This window comes from Chiloscyllium plagiosum, chromosome 5 (genome assembly GCF_004010195.1).
Source record: "Chiloscyllium plagiosum isolate BGI_BamShark_2017 chromosome 5, ASM401019v2, whole genome shotgun sequence".
Taxonomy (NCBI): domain Eukaryota; kingdom Metazoa; phylum Chordata; class Chondrichthyes; order Orectolobiformes; family Hemiscylliidae; genus Chiloscyllium; species Chiloscyllium plagiosum.
Genome location: NC_057714.1, coordinates 32,631,855 through 32,656,911, shown reverse-complemented (window position 1 = coordinate 32,656,911; position 25,057 = coordinate 32,631,855). Strand labels below are relative to the sequence as shown.

The 25,057-nt window shown below is 37.6% G+C and overlaps 1 protein-coding gene across 1 annotated transcript in view; it reads right to left on the bottom strand.

Annotated features, from left to right (window-relative positions):
* Positions 1 to 219: 219 nt before the first annotated feature.
* Positions 220 to 25,057, bottom strand: part of meox2a (mesenchyme homeobox 2a) — a 46,692-nt gene continuing 21,854 nt past the window's right edge. The window contains exon 3 of the mRNA XM_043689825.1: positions 220 to 2,875. Within this exon, the coding sequence (XP_043545760.1) occupies positions 2,651 to 2,875 (225 nt within the window). The 3' untranslated portion in view covers positions 220 to 2,650. The remainder of the gene's footprint in view (positions 2,876 to 25,057) is intronic.

Genomic DNA, 25,057 nt, shown 5'->3' with positions numbered 1-25,057 from the left:
TCACGCCAGAACAATAAGGCACTTTATGTTGTGTGCAAGTATTGTGCAAAGGCATCATAAACAAAATGCTGCCACAGGTTTGGCAATTTCAATGCTTAATTGTACCAACAGGAAACCATTATGTTTCCCAGGTGATTACTGTCAATGCATTGCATTTCAATTTGTTTCAATTCATTAAGAAAATTGCATGATTATCATTCCTAGAAGATAACAAATTGAACAGATTTGCTTTGATACCAGCAGGAGTTTTTTTAATATATTATTTCAAAACCCATTGAAAATTTACCATTTACTCTTAACGTAGGTACTGCGATAGAAACAGCATTATTTTAGAGGCACTACCAAGGGATTTGAGTTTCATATTTGGAAACAGACAACAGAAAAAGATTTCCACAATTCTTTCATCCATTTCTTCACTAACATGTTGTGTCGTTTAATTGTAATCACATATACTGTATATCAGCATACGAAACGTTTTTCTGAAGACAATCCAATTTATTACATTCCTCTAATTCTTACACCAAAGTCTTGAATGTAAAAACAGAAATAGCAATAATGTTTTTGTTTTCTGTCTCATCATTTGTTATATTAAATATTGTAGGCTGCTGGGGCAAAATTTTTATCTGTGATTGCATATCCAGATATCTGAAAACATATTTCTTTCATTTATAAATGTTATACTTTAGAAGGCTAAAGTGCAGCATTACTACAATGCTGAACACACTGTGAATTAGACTTTCTGAGAGTTAAGACATAATCATTGACTCAATGCATTTAGAGTCATATTTACAAAGCAATTAATGAAGCCTTATATTTAAAACATTATTTACAATTATTTTTATATTTTGATTGATGGCACTACAGACACTATGATAATATAGATTGTGTATGAAATTTTCATGAAATTCTGAAATTGTAAGCTATTCATCTGTAGCCCTGTGAAGGAATGCATAACCACACTAGGAACACATTCAAATTGTTGATTTGACAATTCAACGAAATATCATACACATTAATAAAACATACTTGCTGGAGTGAGGTAAAAACTGGAACCTAATCTCTGAATCAGACAGCATTTGTAAACATTTCTGCATGTTACTTTTATTCTTGTATACATTATAGGAATGAAGATAAAACATTCAGCCATCTAGTCCACCCTGTCCTTAAGCATTGCATACAAAATCCATAGTCTAGTTGTTATCCAAATCTTATCCAGACACCTAATGGTAGGTCAGGAGTTATGTTCTCGATTTTTGATTGAGGGATAACCTTGTATTTTATTCCATTATACTATATACAATATCATAGAGAAGATGCTGATTGAAATGTGGTTGGGTTAGATATGCATATTATTTAATAATTTATCACATCTTAATAGAATGTGAGAGATTTGGTTAATGCATCTATTTTTTGTATTAAAAGTGACTCCTAAACAATTCCAAGTATGAAAGGGCCATGAGGAATTTCAGAATGCTATTAGATAATCATGTTTACATAACCTAAATCTGTTTAACATCAGTGCATAAAATTGCATTATCAACATTATATGTTGTGGAAGTACTTGAAAAACTTTTCAAATATTGGAGAATGCCAATAGATTAACTTGATAATATTGGATGAAACTGCTTTTATTGTACTAGCTAAGACTGATGACTCAACAATGAAAATAATGATTTTGATTCAAATTTCCAACTTCATACATTTTATTTTGAACATATTTGTTTGATTGATTAATTACTGAAGCAAAACGAATTTGACCAAACAGAATGAAATAGAAGTGTCTATTTGAATTAGTAAAATGAAAAAGGGAACATTAGTTGAAATATTTACTACACTGTTTAACAATATGCTAATAGCTAATTATGCAATTTGTATTCACTTGATAGAATCTTATAATATTTAGCCATAGGAGATAAGATTTCCAACACTCAGTTGACTTCTGATTAATAACTCTGATGTGTATGAAATTACTACTGACAGGACAACCATTAAACCTTTATTGTGACTGTTTAATGTTGCTCTCATTCACTTGAGTAGCAATCTATAGGAGTTTGAATATGTTGTTGATCTGACTGAATATTTGCGAATTTCATTAGGTTTTAAAATGCATGTTAGGATAACCCTGTAATAGTAATGTCTTGTGTGTTGCTACTGTCTGAAGAGTTATTTTTACGTTTGAAATGTATTGCACCTATGAATTAGAATAATGGGAAGGTGATTGCTTTCTCTACTGGTCTCTTTTAGAGCACTATTTTAACATTTCAATCATATTGAATTGCTACATTTCCTATTACTGGCTGAGGATTTCTTCTATTGGCAAGATTAAATAGTCATTCTTCATAAATGTGTTTTTTATTCTGCTTCACCATTTACACAAAATAAATCTTCCCTGTTATTCTCTGTTGAATTTCTGTTGATATTTATTTTGTATCTTTGAATCAATTTCTGCTCTTATTTACAGTGGAAGTCAAGGCATAAACTTGCAAACTGTCCAATTGTCATTTCAAATATGGAATGTTCAGAGGCTCTGATGTTTGCATCATGTCCACAAGGAGTCATTCACGCAGAGACTTTACGACAATGTTGTTTGCATTCTCCTCATGCCATTTCTTTCCTGAGAATCTGTTGAGACATTCCCTTTCTTTGTACATCACAAATGGCCCAGTTCAGTACTGTGATCACTGTCCTGGCTTTCATCATTTGAGAGAATGTCTCCAGCGTGATGACCTCCTGATGTGGAGATACCAGACAGCTCAGAGGGCAGTAACGTCCCTTTCTTCACGTTCACTAGTTCTTTTTCCCTTGCAACAGCTCCTTGTTGGCCTCCCTTAACACGTTTCCATTTCATCCTCCGGTTCTGGAACCACACCTTGACCTAAAATAATTCAGAATTGATTATCATGTGAAGGAATGTAGCAATTTTATCTTTGTATTACAACAGTAACATGTTAAGATGGAATTATCTTAATAACTACCTTTTTTATAATTCAGTTCTAGACAAAGATAAGAGTGACATTATAATCAGACATAAAAATGGCAAATAATAATTCAGACTCTTCTTGATTTTCTCTGTCCTCTGAACTACAACAGTAGAACATGACAAGCATTTTCATGAAGATAGTGTTCATTTCAAGATAAATATGCAAGATAGATTGTAAGACAAAATCAGGAAGTGCTGGAGAAACTCAACAGATCTGGCACATCTGTAGAGAAAAAACCAGAATTAATGTTATGAGTCCAGTGGCCCTTCATCAGAACAGGATGTAAATAGACAGTGCCCAGAGAAAAAGAAAGAAAGAGAGAAAGAGAATGAAGCAAGAAATAAGCCATCCATGATTCTAGTTTTCTGTAATGGGATGGATTTAAATTCTATTACCTGCTATGATTGGGTTGAGAGCATTAGTTTGGCTTTCTGGATTACTCATGCAGTGATAGGGTGAACAGCCAAGGTATTTTCCCTAGGGTAGGAGAGCCCAAAACTGGACATCATAGGTTTAAGGAGAGAGGGGAAAGATTTAAAAGGGACCTAAGGAGCAACTTTTCCACGCAGACAGTGGTCCATGTATGGCATGAGCTGCCAGAGAAAGTGGTGGAGGCTGGTACAATTCCAACATTTAAAGGCATCTGGATGGGTACATAAATGGGAAGGTTTTAGAGGGATATGGGTCAAATGCCAGCAAATGGAACTAGATTAATTTAAACTATCTGGTTGGCATGGATAAGTTAGACCGAAGGGTCTGTTTCCATGCTGTATATCTCTATGACTCTATGCCACCATCTCCCCTAAATTCCACTCACAGGAAGCAGATCCCAATTCTACATTGGCTGGAATGGAAAGCAGACCTGTACTGTTGGTGTCCTGCAATAAAATGGTTAATACTGACCTCTAGTAAGTCACTCAGTTCGAGGAATCAGTCCTGTGCCATTGATGTTATTTTGAACTACAGGACAACCTCGATTATCTGAACGAAACGGGAGTGGAGTATTTTGTTCAGACAATCAAATGTTCGAATAACACAGTTTACTCAAGCAGCGGGACTTTGAGATTTTGTTCGAATAATTCGAAATTCGGATAATTGGTGTTCAGATAACCGAGATTGCACTATACGTGCTAAGTATCGAGCTAACTTAGCTAACCAGTGTCTCATTGTGTTGTATGTGGAATTAAAACTTGCCTTTCCCCTCTTAAATATGTGTTCAATCCCAGCCCAGCCTGATCATGCTAAAAGTTTCCACAGCAAATAATCCATATCATAGGTTTCATAATCTCTGCCTAATATTATCCAGAGGTTGGGACTGAGGCATTTTGTTGCAGCAGAGTGGTAACATCTAATGATCCAGTGCTAGTCTAAATTGCCTTGATTCAAAAATTTGCACATAAAAATTTAAAAGCAATAACAAAGACAGATATAAAATGAAGCAGGAAATTTCTGCTAAAGCTTTATAAACCTCAGCCAGTGTATTGCACCACAATTCAGGAAAGATGTCTAGGCCTTAGAGAGAATGGAGAGTAGATTTGCTAGAATTGATCCAGAGTTAAAGAACTACAGTTCTGTGCCAAGTTTAGAGAAGCTACGATAAAAACAAAATACTGAAGATTTCGAAGAAGTCATATTCAACTCAAAATGTTAACTTTGTTTCTCTCTTCCTGGATGCTGTCAGATCATGGTGAGTATTTCCGACATTTTCCATTTTTGTACACATCACAGAACCTGGGATTGTTCTTCTCAGAGCAGAGAAGGGAATGGAAGATTCAACATTTAATTCTAACTAAGATTATAGGTTTTAATGGAGAAAACAAGGAAAAGCTGTTTCCACTGCCTGGTGTGTCAGGAACTATAAGACATAAATTTAAGATAATTGACAAAAGAACGAGAGAGGGGAATTAATTTTCATGCAGCAAATACTTAGGATCATGAATATCCTACTTGAAAAAATGCTAAAAGAAGATGCAATGATAAATTTCTGTACAAAATTATGTAAACTTGCCAAGAAAGCATTTTTAGAGCTGTGGGAAAGAGTGGAACAGTTGTACAAATTAACTAGCTGTTTGAAAGAATGCTGTTGAAAGTGATTGCATTCTCTACTGGTCTCATTTTGAGCACTATTTTAACATTACATTAACAGTTAATGTGAGTAAGTTCCTTCTTAGTTGAAAGATTCTAAGATTCTATGGACAGTGAGTTATCAGTGAGGAAATTTACATTCATGGAGCAGTTATTTTCAGGAATTTTTCCCTGTCAGAGGAATATCCACTAGTGTTGACTGCTTGTTCTCTTTAATCAGGTTCACCAATATGTCATTGCATTGACTGTAAACATGAAGTTGCACAAAGAAGCACATGAATAAATTAAAATTAGCTCTTTAATATGACCTTCAGTGTTTTCCTTCAAAAATGACAGAAGGAGAATCTCTTAAACTGAAGGAACTATAAGTTAGAGGAATGGTGAAATTGCATGTTTATTGCAATGCTTTTCCTTTTTGTAAATTCTTGCAAATTCCGACCACATTCCTTCTCAGAAAAATATGATCCACTTCGATAATGAATAGATATGTTTTGTTAGAAAATCCTGAAGGATTACATGAGCTAACAAAGTGTAGTTGTCAGGTATTTCTAAACTGCAAGCCAGAAATTCCCAATGTAAAATAAACTGCCTGCTCTGCATTATCCAACATGGCATTAGTCTGGACATCTGCTGTGATCATCAGTCCCAGTGACATTTCTACTGTCAGAGAGAAAGAAATATGTCTTCACGCTACTGCCAGATCACGGAGGTCACTCAGATCTGAAGACCTTCATCTGAAGGCACTGCTGATCATGCTTCAAAAGCTACACAGATTTTTCTCTTTACTTTCCCACACTTTTTTGAAAGGACTTATTATAAATAATTAAGCTGATCTACAATGTTGAAATAAATTAATTTATCAACCTGATGAGTAGGTTAAAAATGCCCTCAATATATTCAGCGATCAGAGGTGAATTACTCGCACTAATATTCCCAGCCTTTGACCGGCTCTTGTAGCCAATCTGCTTATATGTCTGATTCACTTTCTGGACAATGGTAACCCCCAGGATGTTGATTGTGAGGGACATTAAACGTCAAGGGACAATGGTTAGATTCTATCTTGTTAGAGATGGTTATTGACATTCGTGTGACATGAATAATACTTGGGCCATCTTTCAGCCCAAACCTGGATATTGTCAAATTCCAGAAAAATTCCAAAGCACCTGACATTTTAAAAAGAGAGACAAAATGACAAAGATGGGCAAAGGTAGCCATAATAGTAAAAGGATGCCATAGGCAGTACTGAGAAAGAAGCATTGTTCATAAAATCAGGAATAGTATTACTATCCCGAGAGATGAAAAACAGCAAGCACAAAACTCCAGCAGGACTAGTTTTTGAGTCGCTTGACAATAGTGATACTGTTGGATGTTAATATTATATGATATTAATCAAGAAATAAAATGGATTTGTAACAAATGTAACATAATAATTAAGTAGAACTGAAATCTTCGTATATACTAAACAAATCAAATTAGCAGAATATGGTTTGGAATATATGAACATAAGTACTAGGAGCAGGAGTAGGCCATCAGGCCCATCGAGCCTGCTCAGCCATTCAATAAGATCATGGCTCATCTTTTTGTGGACTCAACTTTACTTGCCTGCCGCTCACCATAATCCTTAATACCTGGACTGTTCAAAAACCTATTTTTGCCTTAAAAAACATTCAATGAGATAGCCTCAACTGCTTCACTGGGCAGGGAATTGCACAGATTCACAACCCTTTTGTGTGAAGAAATTCTTCCTCAACTCAGTCCTAAATCTGCTCCCCCTTACTTTGAGGCAATGTCCCCAAATCCAGTTTCACTTGCTGGTGGAAACAACCTCCCTACTTCTATCTTATCTATTCCCTTCATAATTTTACATGATTCAATCAGATCCTCCTCATTCTTCTCAATTCCAATGATTATAGTCCCAGTCTCCTGAATCTCTCCTCATAAACCAACCCTGTCAATTCTGGAATCAACCAAGTGATCTTCCTCTGACTGAAATCAATCTTTATACACTGAGGGAATCAAGAGATATGGAGATCAAATGGAATGACAAAATCAAGATCAGGGATCTGCCATGATTTTATTAAATGGTGGAGCAGGTAAGAGGGGACAAATGACTTGTTTCTACTCTTATTTCTTATGCTCCTCTATTATTCAGAAAAGTAACCAAATACCAAGTATAAATGTTGGGAATTTCCTCAGGTACTTTTCTGATTGATCATCTTATTTTCATGAAGAAATCAGTGGAACTTCTCAATACTGGTGGACTTCACCAGTTTCCTCATTTCCCCATCACCCCCACCTTAACACAGTTCCAACCTATCGACTCACCACCGTCCTCATGACCTGTCCCACCTGCCAATCTTCCTTCCCATCTATCTGCTCCACCCTCCTCTCCGACCTATCACCTTCACCCCCACTTCCATCCACCTGTTGTACTCTTGGCTACCTCCTCCCCAGCCCCAACCTCCTCCCATTTATCTCTCCACCCCAGAGGCTCCCTGCCTCATTCCTGATGACCAGCTTTAGCCCGAAACATAGTTTTTCCTGCTCCTCGGATGCTGCCTGACCTGCTGTGCTTTTCCAGCACCACTCTAATCTTGACTCTGATCTCCAGCATTTGCAGTCCTCACTTTCACCTTCTGTGAAGTTATGCCAACTATTTATAAGAATCCCTCGGAATTCGAGATATAGTGGATGTTCAATGTTAGAAATTCCATTCATTCTGGATGTAGGATTAAAGGTTTAATAATGATCAGATATTTGATTACATTTTACCAAATTTTTAAATAAAATTTCGTAACAAAAAGAATTACATTTCATGTTTGAATATGCCATAAATAAATAAACAAACAATTAATATAATTTACTTTATATTTGAGAGTGTTCCCCAAAAAAGCCAAAGCCAGTAGCAAGTGCATCTCAAGAAATCACAGGTGCACAGTCCTTGATCTTTTTTGTCTGTTAATTTTACAGAATAAAAAACATTGGTTGTGTCTACCTGATTTCTCATGATCTCATTCCTGCCAACAACGTTGTCTGATGAAGATTCACTACTTAGATGTAAATTACAAAAACAGTTAAGAACACATGCACAATTTCTTTGTACATAATATATAGGCAAAATAATTTCCTACTAGATGAACTGAATGCCATTCCTATAAAATAATTGATGCTCCTGAATGAGGTGTATGGTGTAAGCTTAAACAGTAACAAGCAATGAGTTTCTGCTTTGGGCACAATATGAGAACTGAATGTAAACTGCATGGTTAGATTTCTCTTCAGATGTTTGTCATAATGTATGTACACAATCACAAAGATAAAATATTTCATAAAGCAGCACAACTGGTTATTATTATAAGCATTACCATTTTTCCTTTAGTATTAAAAAGTAATATTCGGTGAAAAAGTTTAAGGGTTATAACCTGGCACAGTTCTATTAATACAGCTAAGATTTTGTTTGTTGTAACTGTTAAGTATTCCTATTTGCCCCAGTATTCCTTTTTTGATTAAACTATTTTAAATCAATTACTTTAAAACCTTCCAGAAACATTTACTTGTTATACTAATTAGTTTGTTAGTGAAGATATTTTTAATTTGCAAAATCTTTTAAAATATGCCTAAAATTCTGCTTCTTTTCTTAATCATAGAATCCCTACAGTGTGAAAGCAGGTCATTTGGCCCATTGAGGCTACACTGACCCTCCAAAGTACATCTAACCCTGACCCCCTCGCACCGCTTATAACCCTGCATTTCCCATTGCTAGTCCACCTAGTCTGCACATGCCTGGACACTATGGGAAATTTAGCATGGCCAGTCCAGCTAACCTGCACATCTTTGGACTGTGGGACAAAACTGGAGCACCTGGAAGAAACCCATGCAGACATAGGGAGAATGTGCAGACTCCGCACAATTGCCTGAGGCTAGAATCAAACCCGGGTCCTTAGCACTCTGAGATAGCAATGCTAACCACTGAGCCACGATGCCGTCCGAAGTAAGTCCAAACTACCACAGTCATCTTTTCTAGATTTTCTGTATTTTCTTCATAATCAACCTATTCTGAGATGTTGTGACTTGCCTCTGGAGCAGGTGGGACTTGAACCTAGTCTTCCTGGTTTAGAGGTAGGGTTAGGATTACCAGCCGCAAAAGAGCCCTTATATCGTTTGTATAAGCTATGTTTTTTTAAATCTAAACATCATTTCTTATATTCAGTTTCAGAGGTTTAGAATTCACCATGAGTTCCATCAATACCTACTGGCCACTCACTGTAGGATTAACACACCAATCAAGACAAGGATTAGAATGCATCATTTGGAGACATAAATATAAACTGGTGCATTGTAAAGATCAACTGCTGGCATGACCAACTTCCTCAGTGCACTCTGCAAACAGCGCAATTAGCAAAAAGAATGCCATCTTCATCATTTGATTTTGGCTAATTTTGTGGGCAGTCACATTTTGGTGAAATTATTTTTTTAAAACAATGGGTAAAATTGCAGAAAGTCAATTTATGTTTGATGCAAATTACCTTTAATATTTCCCAATTTTGTATTGGTTTAGCCAATTTAAATCAGATTGCACCAAACACAGTTTGGAAGCTCTACCACAATGTCACTAAGAGATAAACAATCATATGCAGAAGACACATTTTACTTGCAGTAGGATCTGTATGGCTACTTTCCCAGTTGCCACTTATGTTTCCAATTGCAACACTTTAGGATTTTGTCTAATTTGGCATATTAGTCATATTGATTAATCACAATGAATAATGGTCAAGCTCTTGGCAAATTATGAACTTCTTCAAACAACTAATGCTGGTTGAATAAAAAAAAACAACTTATATAAAAGTTCTAGAAGAGATGGCTGTGATAGTTTGCCCATGTTTTAAGAATAGAAACATGCTGGAATACAGGGATGTGTATACCAAGAAGTCAAAGAAGACCAAGGAAGCACTGGATAGAGAATACAAAGTAACTTGTCATCGAAAAGGTTACAGATGACTTACTAACAAGACCAGGGCTTGTTAGTATGGAAGCAATTACAGTGAAGTGATTTCATTCAGGCTCACCATTGCCACTACGCTGACAATACAGAATTTAGTAGCTCAATGTCTGAAGTGGAAATCCTCCTTACAGATCGGAAAGGGTACATCTGATAGACAGTCATTGCTGATTTTAGCCAGGACTGTGCAGAACCAGGTTACAATAGGGATCAGTGCTTTCAGAAAAGAAGAAATAATTTAGCAGGGGCAAAGTTTTAAAATAAAGTAAGAACTGAGAAATGTAAGTTTGTATGTTATTGTGAGCAAAGGGGCAAAGTTTTAAAATAAAGTAAGAACTGAGAAATGTAAGTTTGTATGTTATTGTGAGCAAAGGGGCAAAGTTTTAAAACAAAATAAGAACTGAGAAATGTAAGTTTGTATGTTATTGTGAGCAAAGGGGCAAAGTTTTAAAACAAAATAAGAACTGAGAAATGTAAGTTTGTATGTTGTTGTGAGCAATGCTATTGCTTATGGACTTAAAGTACTTGTTCAAAATACCTCTGACACTTTTGTAAAGACATGATCCTAATTGTGGATTCATCATTCAGTTAACACAGCAATGAAATAATTTAGATACACACTTTTAGATTTTTGAAATGAACATTGCTCAACATTATTTTAAATCTGCAATACTTAATTATTTTCATTGATTGCTGAGATAAAATGTAAAATCAAATTACAGATATTTCTCCTACCCACAAACGAATCAAAGAGAAAAACAATGGTGACACACATATAATGTTTGTATAGTTTTCTTGTTGTGTGGTTTAATGGAGAGTGTCTTGGATTAGCTACTATTTCTACACCAGTATAATATGAAAGATTGATGCATTAATACACCTGTTGCAGAATGTCAAAAGCTTCTTCTATTTCCTTAGTCGACAAGTTGCTTCGTATTTATGTCTTACAGAATGATGAATAAGCTGTTACTTAAAAAGGTCGCCAAATAAATAGCCATAAGCTGAGACTTCTGCTGTCCCTATGGGATCAGACTTTGACAACTTGATTTGTAACTTTCAAATGCATATCTAGTCTTTGGATTATGGATTGAGGAATAACTCAATAGTCAGAATGCTAGTTTTTGTGTGATTCAATAATTCTGATGTAAAAATGTTCTAATGACAGCTTGTTTAAATAACTATATCCAGATAAACATATTTATATTTAATTTCTCAACATTCTTTCCTATTTGTGAACACTATGGGAAAAGTAAAGTAAATAGGGAATTTCTTTTGATGTATGGCAACATTTTGTGAAACTTGACCTTTTCCGTTTTAACTTGAATATTGTTGATGATTGTATCTACTCATGCCAGAAGTTTTGCTGTCAATATATGCCATGCTTGTCAGCCTTATGTAATCCTCACATCTGTAACCATTCTGTGACATCCATCATCCAGCTATACCTAGGTTGACCCTTCTTTTGGCTGCCTTTTGCTCCCTAAGAGAGATGTTTGTAGCTTTTCAGCTGTGATCAAGTGGCTGAAATACTGACATTTTCTTTTATAGTCATCACTTCTAGAGTTCTTTTTATTCATGCAATTTTAGATACTTCTTCATTTGTCTTATGGTTGTATTTGAAACTTTTACTAAACATCTTAGCACCTAATTTCAAAGGCCTCTATTTTCTTCCAGTTATCTTTACCTATTGACAGGCTACTGAGCCCTACTGGAGACTGGAGAGAATGTACCATCTTATGAGGTTTTTATTTATTACAAGTTTGGGTTAAAAGCCTTATTAACACATCCTTCATCATCTATAAATCACTTCTGGCCATATGTATCAATCTTCTAAATTCTGTATCACATCTGACATCTGATGTGATCATTTGTCCTAAATAAATAAACTTACTTACTTGTTCTAGTTTCTTATAACATATGATTTCCAGTTCTTTAGTAGTCATACTCAATGATTCCTGAAGAAGGGCTCATGTCCGAAACGTCGATTCTCCTGCTCCTTGGATGCTGCCTGACCTGCTGCACTTTTCCAGCAACACATTTTCAGCTCTGATCTCCAGCATCTAGCAATCCTTACTTTCTCCTATTCATACTCAATGCACATTCTAAACTTTGAGACCTTACTTGATTTACAATGTTTCATAGGATGTTTGATTCTGCAAATAGTGCTGCATTGTCAGCATACTGCAAGTTTGTTGTGTTCTTGCTTCTAATTTTTACACATGGAACTAATGGAAGTACATCTAATTCTCAGAATATTTGTTCTCTGTAGAGACTGCATGATCCTAACAAAGGTACACAGCCTTGTCGCACTCCTCTCTTGACTTAAAACCTACCTGGTTAGCCCTCGACTAACCTGAAGTTCTTTAAAATTGGTGAAGGAAATCAAAAATTAGTATCAGTCAATACAGCCTTACTTTGAGAAATGAAAGTGGAGAGAAATTGATATGATTTTCTCAAGAAAATGATTCTATGGTGGCAAACACCTTTAAGCAATCAAAAAGTGATAGTACATGTGGAAAAAGTCAGGCCGCAACCATAGAAATCAAATCAATTATGGGATGCTGAAATAATGTTTCAAAAACACTATTAATATTAAAAGTATGTATATCCAGTGTCAGAAAATTCTAAGATGTGGACTCTTAACCTTTACTCCCATTTAGGTGTCACTTCATTTCAAGGGAAACTTTGAATAATCACTGTGTTTTACAATGGCCAGGCTTCTCAAAACTTCCAAAATCGAATTAGCAAGGAACATGCCTGGGCAATATCCTGCACATTTTCCCACTTTCCACTTTTTGGGCTTGCAGGGAAAAAGAATACTTAGAACAAAAAGCAAAATACACTTAGGTGACAGGAAGTGCCAGGGACAAAGGAAATCTACCAAAATCTAATATGCAGAAAAGGGGTGCTAATGGCTCCCATACTGGTTCCAATAACATCTTGATAGCTTTAGAGAAACCATCATTAATATGGTTGTAAAAGTAAGAGGAGTTCTCTCCTGAATGTTTTTCCCATAAATCAGGGACCTTATTTCTTTTACAAGTTAGAATATAGCGCAGAGATGAAGAATTCTAAAATTAAAAGAGAAACTTCAAACGCCATAGTACGTATTCTGGGAAAAAAAGATGCATTGATGTTTAAAAAGCACTGTCTCTAGAGGAACAACCAGTTTACATGAGCCACAACAGCATGGAAACTTCAAAATGTGTGTGTGTGTGTGTGTGTGATGATTTATGAATGAACTTTAAAATAAAATGAATAATTGATGTTTGTTAACAAAGTAATGTGTGTTAACTCAAGATCTGTCTGTCTTATTTCTTCAATTAGCTTTGGTGAATTTAAAATTCCTTCAATAAGTTACCCTGTTATAGCCAACCTCAGAGGTGGAAAAGATTTGGTTGTATTAGTTAGCATAGATATCCAATCAAGACATTGCCCACTATGGCAAAACTTAAGTTGAAACTGAAAATATCAATCAAAAGCAAAAGATGTCCAAGCATTTCGAATGTGACATATTGGAAAATGGGAGCATCAGAGAGGTAAACACTCTTAAAAATAAACAAATTTGAATGTCTCAGGATTAAGGAATCAGAAATAGGAGAAGTCAGAAATTAAGGAATAGAAAGCAAATGGAAAAACATTAATGTTGGTATATAATGTGCTGCAAAGAAAATATTACTACAACAAAAGGAAAAAGAGTGGATGACAGCTGGTCTACTAACAATGATGATGAAAAGAAGAAAAGAAGTACACCTGAGTATGATGTAACTGAAATAAAAACAAAGCATGCGTTTAGGGAGGCTAAAGGGAACTAGCATAATGAGATTTGTGTTGAAGTATTGGAGCTGGAAATAAATCACAGAGTGAGACTTATGTATCAAAAATCTTTGACAGATGAAATGAAAGGGATAACAAGAGAAAGTGGGTGCATAAATGTTAAAGATCTCAAAATATTGATTAAAAACGATGCTGTAGAAAAACATTGACTGAAGATAAGTAAATTATAGATGGAGGGAAACAATTGCTGACATATTATATCAAAGGCAAAGAACCCCATTGGAGACTGGTTAGCAAGGTTAGATTTCACAGAATACAGGGAGAACTAGCCATTTGGATACAGAACTGGCTCAAAGATAGAAGACAGAGGGTGGTGGTGGAGGGTTGTTTTTCAGACCTGTGACCAGTGGAGTGCCAAAAGGACTGGTGCTGGGTCCACTACTTTTCGTCATTTGTATAAATGATTTGGATGTGAGCATAAGAGGTATATATAGTTAGTAAGTTTGCAGATGACACCAAAGTTGGAGGTGTAGTGGACAGCGAAGAGGGTTACCTCAGATTACAACAGGATCTTGTTCAGATGGGCCAATGGGCTGAGGAGTGGCTGATGGAGTTTAATTCGGATAAATGCAAAGTGCTGCATTTTGGGAAAGCAAATGTTAGCAGGACTTACATACTTAATGGTAAGGTCCTAGGGAGTGTTGCTGAACAAAGAGACCTTAGAGTGCAGGTTCATAGCTCCTTGAAAGTGGAGTCGCAGGTAGATAGGATAGTGAAGAAGGCATTTTGTATGCTTTCCTTTATTGATCAGAGTATTGAGTACAGGAGTTGGGAGGTCATGTTGCAGCTGAACAAGACATTGGTTAGGCCACTGTTGGAATATTACATGCAATTCTGGTCTCCTTCCTATCAGAAAGATGTTGTGAAACTTGAAAGGGTTCAGAAAAGATTTACAAGGATGTTGCCTGGGTTGGAGGATTTGAGCTACAGGGAGAGGCTGAACAGGCTAGGGCTGTTTTTCCTGGAGCATCAGAGGCTGAGGGGTGATCTTATAGAGCATTATAAAATTATGAGGGGCATGGATAGGATAAATAGACAAAGTCTTTTCCCTGGGGTTGGGTAGTCCAGAAGTAGAGGACATAGGTTTAGGGTGAGAGGGGAAAGATATAAAAGAGACCTAAGGGGCAACTTTTTCACACAGAGAGTGGTACGTGTATGGAATGAGCTGCCAGAGGAAGTGCTGGAGGCGAGTGCAATTGCAACGTTTAAAAGGCATCTGGGTGGGTATATGAATAGGAAGGATTTGGACAGATATGGGCCGGGTGCTGGCAGATGGAACCAGATTGGCATGGATGGGTTGGACTGAAGGGTCTGTTTCTGTGCTGTACATCTCTATGACTCTATGACTCTACGTTTTGAAACTGATGAGCACAGGAAAAGCTCCAGACATAGATGAAGTAACACCTGAACATCCATAAAGCCTTGGAAAAACTGAATTAGAAGCGATAGCAGAAATTTGTGATCAAACATACACTAAAAGATACATTCCCAGTGACTTGTGACATTCATTATTTACTGTTACCTGAGAAACCTAAAACAATGGAGTGAAATCATTTGAGAACTATTAAAAAGAGCCCTCTCATAAATAGATATCCAAATTCAAAATTGAAATACATTTGAAACAGAAATTGGAAATGTCTGGCACAGGAGCAAGAGAGGTAATACTTAACCAAAGACCTATTTCTGATGAATGTCTATAAGTAAAGCAGAACCTCTACACTAGCTTCATAACTTGAAAATGTTACATTTCATATGATATATTTGAAATATATTCTGGTACATTTACAATGTAGATTGGCTTCTAAGTGACCAGCTTGTATCTTCCTTGGCACAAAGTGCAATGTGTCCTTCTCAGCCATGTTCATCCTGACACCAAACTGCATAAAGTAGAAGGGGCAAGAGAAACTGCCCTATGAAATTCAGCCTCCAACTCTGTTGGGTTAAATATACTTAGCGATGATAGCATACTTGCTATTTCTGTGGCAGTTAATGCAATTTTCGGGCCAGTACCAAAGGGGTCCATGAACCACTCCAAAACGTCACCCTGGCTATCCAAACAGATCCACAAAGTTTAGATGTACTCATACAAAGTCTCAACTGTGCACCTCATGTTTCACACACCTACGTCACCAAAACCAGACATAAGTGTGATTGCTATGAGCAGCTGCCTCCGTGAAATACAACATGCATATTGTGATCTGTCCCCACCCCTTGCCCTGGTGGGAACTGTGTTTGGGGCAGGAGTTCCAGGCTTTGGCCTCCCCTGCCATTGTAAAAATCAAGGTCTGGTTGTTAATTACTGTGCATGCAAACCAGCTGACCAGTTCTATCTAGTGTGTTTCTAAAGAGCATGTATTAGAGAGCTATTGGAAAAAGCACAGTGTTAAGCATTGTGAACCTGTTAAGCAGAATTAAACAATGGGAATTTTGTAAAAGTAGCAATTTGGTGCATGGGAATTCTATGTAGACCAGAAAGGAAAGGATTGGCTAAGTAAGTTATAGCAAGGAGTGACTAGATTGAAACATAGAACCATAGCATCAAGAAGCAGGAGTAGGTCATTTGTCCCATTGAGCTGTTCCACCATTCAATATGATCTTGGCTCATCTTTTATCTCAGTACTTTTTCCCCATACCCCTTGTAAAATTGTAAATCCACAAATAGTTAAAATAATTACTTAGATCAAAGTAGATCAAGTTCAATTTCATTCAGTAGAGGATATCAACTTCACAGGGATCCAAATTTCATTATAAAAATCTGACATGCATAAAGAAAACATAAATGGGAGGAAGGCAATACTAAACTAAAAATATTAAACAAGCTAACTATATAGAAAACATTACAAACAAAATGACAGTGCAGTTGTTGCCTGCACTTGTGCCATATGGGTATTCCAGGATCCTTTTTTTGCCCTGGGTAATCCCAGGGCAGACCCTTTTGGACTAAGACAATTCTCAGGTTTCGAGATTATTTAATATGGGTGAGGTTTAAAGAAGAAATCATGGGTACACTTGTCTGCCACCAGGAAGTATTGCCTGCCATCAGGCGTTTATCGACCTTTGACTTCTATGGAGGGTATTATTTACCATCAAGAAGATCCTGAAAACTTAATCAATTTGTCACAGTTAGTTACTTAATTGCTACTAAGTAGTTACCCACTGCTGCCAATAGGTAGCCAGTACCAGTCAGCTCCCTCCCCTGACAAATCATTTGCAGGTTCCTCAATATGAGATGTTATCATTTTTCTTTCAAGCTCTCCTCAAGGTCCACCTCAAACAAAAACAATGTAGTGGGGATGCTGCAGCTTTGAAAAATAAACAGAAAGTGCTGAAGAAACTCAGCAGGTCTGGCAGCATCTGTGGAGAGAGAAGCAGAGTTAATGGTTTGCGTCTAATGTGCCTCTTCTTCATACCCTCACACGAACTTTAAGACAAGTAAAAAATTATTTAAGCTTCCTTTTTAAAAGAAGTCAAAGCTGCCACCCCTCCTTAATACTGCTTCAAAGTGAAGAAAAAAATTACCCAAAACATACCAATTAGCTTAGTTGCACCAGGCCATTTCAAGCACTGCCTGGGTTCCGGCTCGGTTGAGCTGCTGCTGCAATTGACTTTAATCTGGGCCTCAAACCTGAGGCATTTTTTTGGAAAGGTCCACTACCATTGTTCACCCCTAGGTTCATTTTGCTCATTCCATGCTGTTCTCAGTAATGTTGACTGCCTGTCTCTGGGTCCTCACCCCACCCGCTCCTCTCAGTGATGCTGACTGCCTGTCTCTTAGCCCTCACCTTGACCACTCCTTTCAAGTTGGTGTAGGATTAATTGTTTACCTCTATCAAAAGCTGACTAGAATGCTGTGAGCCAAATAGCTTCCATCTGTTCTGTGCTGTTCCATAAAAATGTCGCTGAGTAAACTAGAATTGTGTCATTTTTCTTTCCACAAAACATCAGCAGTAAATAATCATGGTTTACCCTCTGCCAAACCATAACTCTTTGGTAGATTACTACCTAATTAATGCGTACTTATTCTGGGAATCCCCAACTTCAGTCAAGATATATCATCAACAGAATAGCAACGCAAAGTGCCGCATGAATGAATTTCTCAAGCTGTGCTAATAAGTAACCAGATTTGATCCCTGCCCTTTCTTAGTTAGCTCATCTCAGCAGGACCTCTGTTACTGAGCTATGAATCAACCAGTCTTCTTTTTTTACTGACCAACTTTTCAGTGACTGCCGTGGGAACATGCATGTAGCTTTGGATGTGACCAGGATCAGTCCTGAACTGTGATACTGCTCCATCGTTAAGCAAGCTATCAGCACCCACCATATGATTTCAAAGATCCTGAGCAGCTGCTGGCACTTGTTTAAACTTGGATGTAGTAGGTAATAGTGGTATAGAATTTATCAACTGAGGGAAAATGCAGTATTCTCAGGCTAAAAAGGCTCAGAATTTTGAATACCACAAATTAATGTTCTGGGGTAATGGATACAAGCCCCACTATAGCAGATGGTGAGATTTTAAGGTATGGAATGCATAAACTGGAATTATATTGGAGGCAAATAGAATTGGGGCATCCAAGGGACATTGGATGATTATTTCAATGAAAATAATGAGCAGGGTATGGAGGGAAAGCAGTACATTGACAAGTGGTAATAATGCTCCTTTAATGAGATGGTAGAGGCACAGTGGGCTGAATGGCCTCTTTCTGCACCTGAAAATGCTGTGATTCTGAGATTAGCATTTGGGCATCATGTCAGTCTGTTAAGGTGAATCCAGTTTTAAAATGCCTTCAGCTGACTGAGCAAGCCACATTTTTTGTGATATTGGTAAACAGTAACACAGAATGGAAATAAATCAGTGCTTTCCACATTATTGAATCAGTCCTAGGTTGTTTTCTTATTATCCGTGAAGAGGAAATTCTCTCAGTGCTCCATTAATGTCAACTGCATTGTGTTGCCTGTGGCTTAGTTGGTGCCACTGTTGTCCCTTAATCAGACATTTCTGAGTTTGGGGCCTAGTCCAGAATTTGAGCACAAAATTCAAGGCTGACATTCCTGTGTAATACTGAGGGTGTGCTTCACTATTGGAGATGTCTTTTGATTAAGATGTTAAACATAATTCTGCTAATGTCAAATACTCGCTGCAAAGTATCTCAAGAAGATCAAATTGTGCAGCTATGGTGGAAGTCAAGAGTTTGGTGCTGGAAAAGCACAGTAGGATGCTACCTGACCTGCTGTGCTTTTCCAGCACCACACTCTCGACTCTGATCTCCAGCATCCGCAGTCCTCAATTTCTCCCAGTTATGGAGGATGCCCTGATTGATTTTGAACTGATTAGGAATATTAGCAACAACCCATTACAAGTTTGGAATACCAGTAGTTATATTTTCTAGTGCATTATATAATGGGTCATGATAGGTACAATCCCTATACACAATTTGCCAAGAAATGTTTTTCTGGAATCTAGGGTTTACAAGCTGCAAATACAATGACTAATTCCTAACATGTTACAGCATAGTCTATTTGAGCAATAATATAAGAATGTAAACAAAATTATACAAATATTGAATAAATGTACATTTGCACATTGTTTCAGTCACAGACAGCAGCAGTAGCCAGCCATTAAGTTATGTTTAATGGACTAAACATCAAGGGCTGAAATTTATGCATTGGTCTGTGTGTGTGACCCCAACTGTGGAAGTTGGAGGCAAGCCTGCCTTTGTTTGACCAGCTCACATCATAGCATCTATCATCAGTCTGCTAACTGACTTGAAGTAGGACTTCAGTCACCATTAGGCGGAAGTTCCACCACTACGAGGTACGTCTTTGGTATTGCAGCCACCAGGAGACATGGCCGCTGGTGGAATTGCAGTCACTTCCTGAGAAACATTCTCAGTGGTGGAGCCTGTCATGGGTAAGTTTGAATACTGCAATCGCTGCCAAGAGGCTGGAGAGAAAGTTGACATGGATGGCAGATGGGTAAGGGGAAACATGGATGCTGGTAATTTGATTGAGTGGGGGTGGGGAAGGAGTGCTGGGGAAGTGGCGCGGGGGTGGGAGGGGGGTGGGGGTGAGGGCTTCAGTTGACTGAGGGAACCCAAAAAAGGAGGCACCCTTCTTCAAGGTTTCACCTAATAGGTTGGTCACTTCTGCCAAGCTCCTTCACTTTGGGTAAAATCCCAAAAGCAATTGGAGAAGGCCATTGAGTGGCCCTCGTCTCATCCAAAAGACAGCAGACTGAGTAATGGCAACACCACCACTGCAGTGTGGTTGGGTATGTGCTCGGAATGGTGCTGCTGGCTTGACTTTCAATTTGATAACCCCTGCTCCTCCATCCCAGTGCACAAGAGGCTATAAAATGTCAACTCTTGTATGAAACATGAGAAATGTTGTCATATCAACTTGTGATAGAATGTCAGAATTGTGGCCAAGATGGTGCTGCAATGGTCCATAATGGAAGATAAGGACGTGTTGACCGATGGTAATCTGGGTGATACTGATATCTGAGACAGTGAATGCTTCTGCTGCCTCTCACCTTGCTCCTCCAGCATAGCTTTCCTTGTACAAGTGCTCGGTATATGGTTGGTTTCAGAATGGTGTTATTAACTATCCTCGCTGTTGGTGTTCAGGGACAATGCTGCATTCAGATGCAGAGATAGGGAGCTGTGTTAATTTGCCTAAATTGGGTTGCCCCATCCAGAAAAGATGGACTGAGTGGAAAAATTGAAGGCTGCAATTACTTTGATGGCCTTGTTTAGCTGTGCATGTTTAAAAGCAGCATTAACACAAGCACTGACACCCAAACTGGCAGATTAGGTGCCAAAACTACACTAGACTCCGACAAATTGCTCTGCTTAATTCTGCTGGACACACAGGATGCCCACACTATTACTCTCCAGAATAAAACAATTGGCAAGAGTTACATTGGATGTAGTTGGAGGTGGATCTCTGTCAATCTTTGTCTCAAATGACTTTCATGGTGCCAGAACTACCAGCACATCCAGGATCCAATAACTTTACTGTAAGTTTTCGATAAGACTATTGCTCGATAAATATTATGAAGATTTGATAGATGTCTGAATGAAATTTTCTGAGAACTATTAGCAGAACCTGGCTCAATTACCATCTTTGATGTCATCCTTTATGATTGTCAATTTTACTGCAATTTTTGCAGATGTTCCATTAAATAACATTCATAAACCAGATGAATTTCTATAATGTGGGAGAGATGATTCTGGATATCAGGAAGATGATACAGTATTTAAAAGAAAAATGCACAAACAATGGTATTATAGAGAGAGATGTTTCTGGATCTGCACTCAGGTAAATATCAAAAGATTGGACAGGTCCAAGATCATTCCTCCAACATTTGGTCACTTGTGAAATATTGTGTGCAATTCTGGTCTCCTTCCTATCGGAAAGATGTTGTGAAACTTGAAAGGATTCAGAAAAGATTTACAAGGATGTTGCCAGGGTTGGAGGATTTGAGCTATAGGGAGAGGCTTAATAGGCTAGGGCTGTTTTCCCTGGAGCTTTGGCGGCTGAGGGATGACCTTATAGAGGTTTATAAAATTATGAGGGGCATGGATAGACACAGTCTGTTCCCTGGGGTGGAGAGTCCAGAACTAGAGGGCATAGGTTTAGGGTGAGAGGGGAAAGATATAAAAGAGGCTTAAAGGACACCTTTTTCACATCGAGGGTGATGCGCATATGGAATGGGCTGCCAGAGGAAGTGGTGGAAGTTAGTACAAATGCAATATTTAGAAGGCATCTGGATGGGTAAATGAATAGGAAGGGTTTGGAGGGTTATGGGTCAGGTGCTGGCAGGTGGGACGAGATTGGGTTGGGATATCTGGTTGGCATGGACGGGTTGGACCGAAGTGTCTGTTTCCGTGCTGTACAACTATGACTCTACAACTCTTTCCTTTCATATAAATTATCTGAAGGAAAGGTGAGTGTTTATTCTCATCTGTTTGAATTTTTCATTACTTGCTGCTCTCCCCTGCAGACCCAGGACAATTTCCTCTCCTTAACTCCAAAGTCATGAAGAATCTACTGAGAAGAATGTTGGAACTAAAAACTAGCAGGAAGAAGGAAAGAACTGGTTTTTATTTTTTTTCACTGAATAGTGATTGGATTGATTTTGGTGCTGAATTAATTCAGCTTGATTCAGTTGGTAAAGTTCTCATTTGGGGAAAGGTCTAGGAGTTCAAACCCCATGGCAGTTCCAAGCATGAGAATTCCACAATCATAGGGATTGCTACACTGTTGGAGGTGTGGCCCTTCAAAGAAGATTGTTAATGCAAGATTTGGACTGCCTACTCTAGTGGGTGGACAATAAAAACCTCACAATATTATTTGAGGAAGAGCAGTGGGTTTTCTTAATATCATGATCAATATTACAGTCTTAACTAGCACTGCCAAAAAAAATCTGGCTAACTGGTTATTTATCCCATTGCTTCTTGTGGGGTATTACAGTTCAGCATGTTTATCAAACAGCAGGAGGCTAAAATTGGATTCTATAAACATTGGTTCACAGTGTGATGTGCTTCAAGATATGTCCATGGTGTGGATAGCAATTAAATTATTTCTTTTACTTGTAAGCAAATATTTTGCTTTAAAGCTCATTTCCATTGTGGAATGTAGTAAGAGAAGTTTCCACAGTGAAAATGAAATAGTATTCACTGTTCGAGTGCTGATCCATTACTTTTGAAGTTAGGTCCTTAAGACAGAAAGCATTAAATAATTAATTCTATTTTATATGTCATACTTATAGTGCAAACTTGTCCTAATAGACTATATAGACCTGATGCTTTTACATACTGTGTTATTGTCAATTAGTTGAAACAAAAGTGGATTAAAATTTGAACATTGGAATAGCAAATCACCAAAGGGATTTTCTGATTTGACAACAACATAATTGTACATCGTGGCATTCTCCCTCCCACTTTCACTAACGTTGTTAGTTTTATGGCACACTGTACACAAACATGATAATTACATTTTCTTTTTAAAGTAAAGTGTGAATGAGCTTTGATTTGAAACCTCTTAAGCGAATATAGACTGGTTTGTGAGGGACTGCTATTATTATTCAGCTTTGCAGATAGTTCTATTGATTAGCAAGAGGATCAAAGAAAGATAAATAAGCAAAATATCCAAACCAACCAAAAAAGGAAAAGGAAATCTACAAATATTCAGAATTGGTTTTATGTAGAAACATTTACATGTGTTCACTTTGCATGTCAGTTTTCCAATGAATCATTCATACAAGATATTTTTAAAATTAAACTTGCTTCACTCTTTCTATGCATGTTGAAGTGGAAGTGTATTATTTGAACACCTCAAGGAACATCCTCAGGACTAAGTGTCCTTGAACTGCAAAACAAAATTCAGAGATTACTGTCTTTGATTAGTTTCCCTACAGTGTGGAAACAGGCCCTTCGGCCCAACCAGTCCACATCAATCCTCCGAAGAGTAACCCACCCAGACCCATTTCCCTCTGACTTATACACCTAACACTATGGGCAATTTAGCATGGCCAATTCACCTGACCTGCACATCTTTGTGACTGTGGGAAGAAACCAAAGCACCCAGAGAAATCCCACACAGACACGGGTAAAACGTGCAAATTCCACATAGACAGTCACCTAAGGCTGGAATTGAACCTGGGACCCTGGTGGCGTGAGGCAGCAGTGCTAGCCACTGAGCCACTGTGCCTCCATGAATTTGTGAGCATTCTTTTAAATTAACTGTTGAAAACTTGTATTTATTTGAGGCTGACTCTCTGTTCACTCAACGCTGTTGAGATCAGGGAATCACAAAGTAGAACAGGCATAAAGAAGAACTATTAAGGACTTGATCTGCATTCTTTTTCATTGTTGACATGGTTGGACATTAAGGATTTTTATGGGTTCAGACACACTATGGTGATATAGCTAAGAAGATTTCCTTAAAGTTGGTTGGGTTTCTATTACAGTCGCCAATAATTTCATTCACCTTTAAGCCTGATATTGAGCCATCACCCTTTTATTTTTCTCAGTTTGTGGAACTCTTGATAATGTTCTCCAACTAGTCAGAACACAATTCGGCATAAATGAAAGACAGAAAAAAAAAACATAAGTTTACAATCTAGTTTAAAAACAGATGAAGTTCATAATAGCCATCAATTCTGGGAAGTTGATAGGATCCAAAGGGATTTCCTTTGGCTGATATCAACTCAGTGTATCCATTCCATTATTTCCCTGAGAAAAATTAGATTAACAGGTCAATAGTGAAAACACTGATAAAATGAAATTATTTCAATTAACACAGTTGATAAAAGAAAAAAAAGTTCTTTGTTAAAAATCTCCCCTTATCTCCCAGCACTTTTTGAGCCTCAATACTTTCAGGTGAGATAAAATCATATGGTTTTTGTTGCATTAAAACTTTGTTACAAAATGTGGAAAAGTATGTATCACTGATAAAGAACACAAAATTGGGTTATCAATATAAAAACTGGAGTTAAAATGTATGGAACAGAACTGTAAAGATTGGACGCTCTCTGCACTTACTTTCTCAAAAATGAACAGCACAAATAATAATAATTATCTAGAACCATACAAGATCACAGAAATGGTACAGCACTGAAAGAGGCATTCAGTCCATTGTGTCTGCACCAAGTGAATAAGCTACCCACCCCTTCTAGCCCCACTTACCAAAAACAGCCTCTAGCTTTGCAACCTACAAGGCTTCTGATGCAGATCCAAGGTTCTCTTAAATGAGTTGAGGGTTTCTGCATCAACCACTTTCTAAAAGCACATTTAAAGAATTGGTAGCCATAAATAGGATCCCACTGAGGTTTCTAACTGGAATATTTATACTTCACATTTTTCCAACAATAAGATGTTAATATCTGCCATAAATGCTGTTGGATACGAATCTTATCAGATCGAGTGGATCGGTTGGAGAGACAGATAGAAGCGATGAGGAATTTGCAACAGCAACAGTATATGACGGATGGCATATGAAGGGGGGAAAGTCTCAGATACAGTCACATAGATGGGTTAACTCCAGGAAGGGTGAGAGAGGTTGGCACCTAGGGCAGGAGTCTTTTGTGGATATACCCATTTCAAACAGGTATGCTGTTTTGGAAAATGTAGGGGGTGATGGATTCTCAGGGGAACGT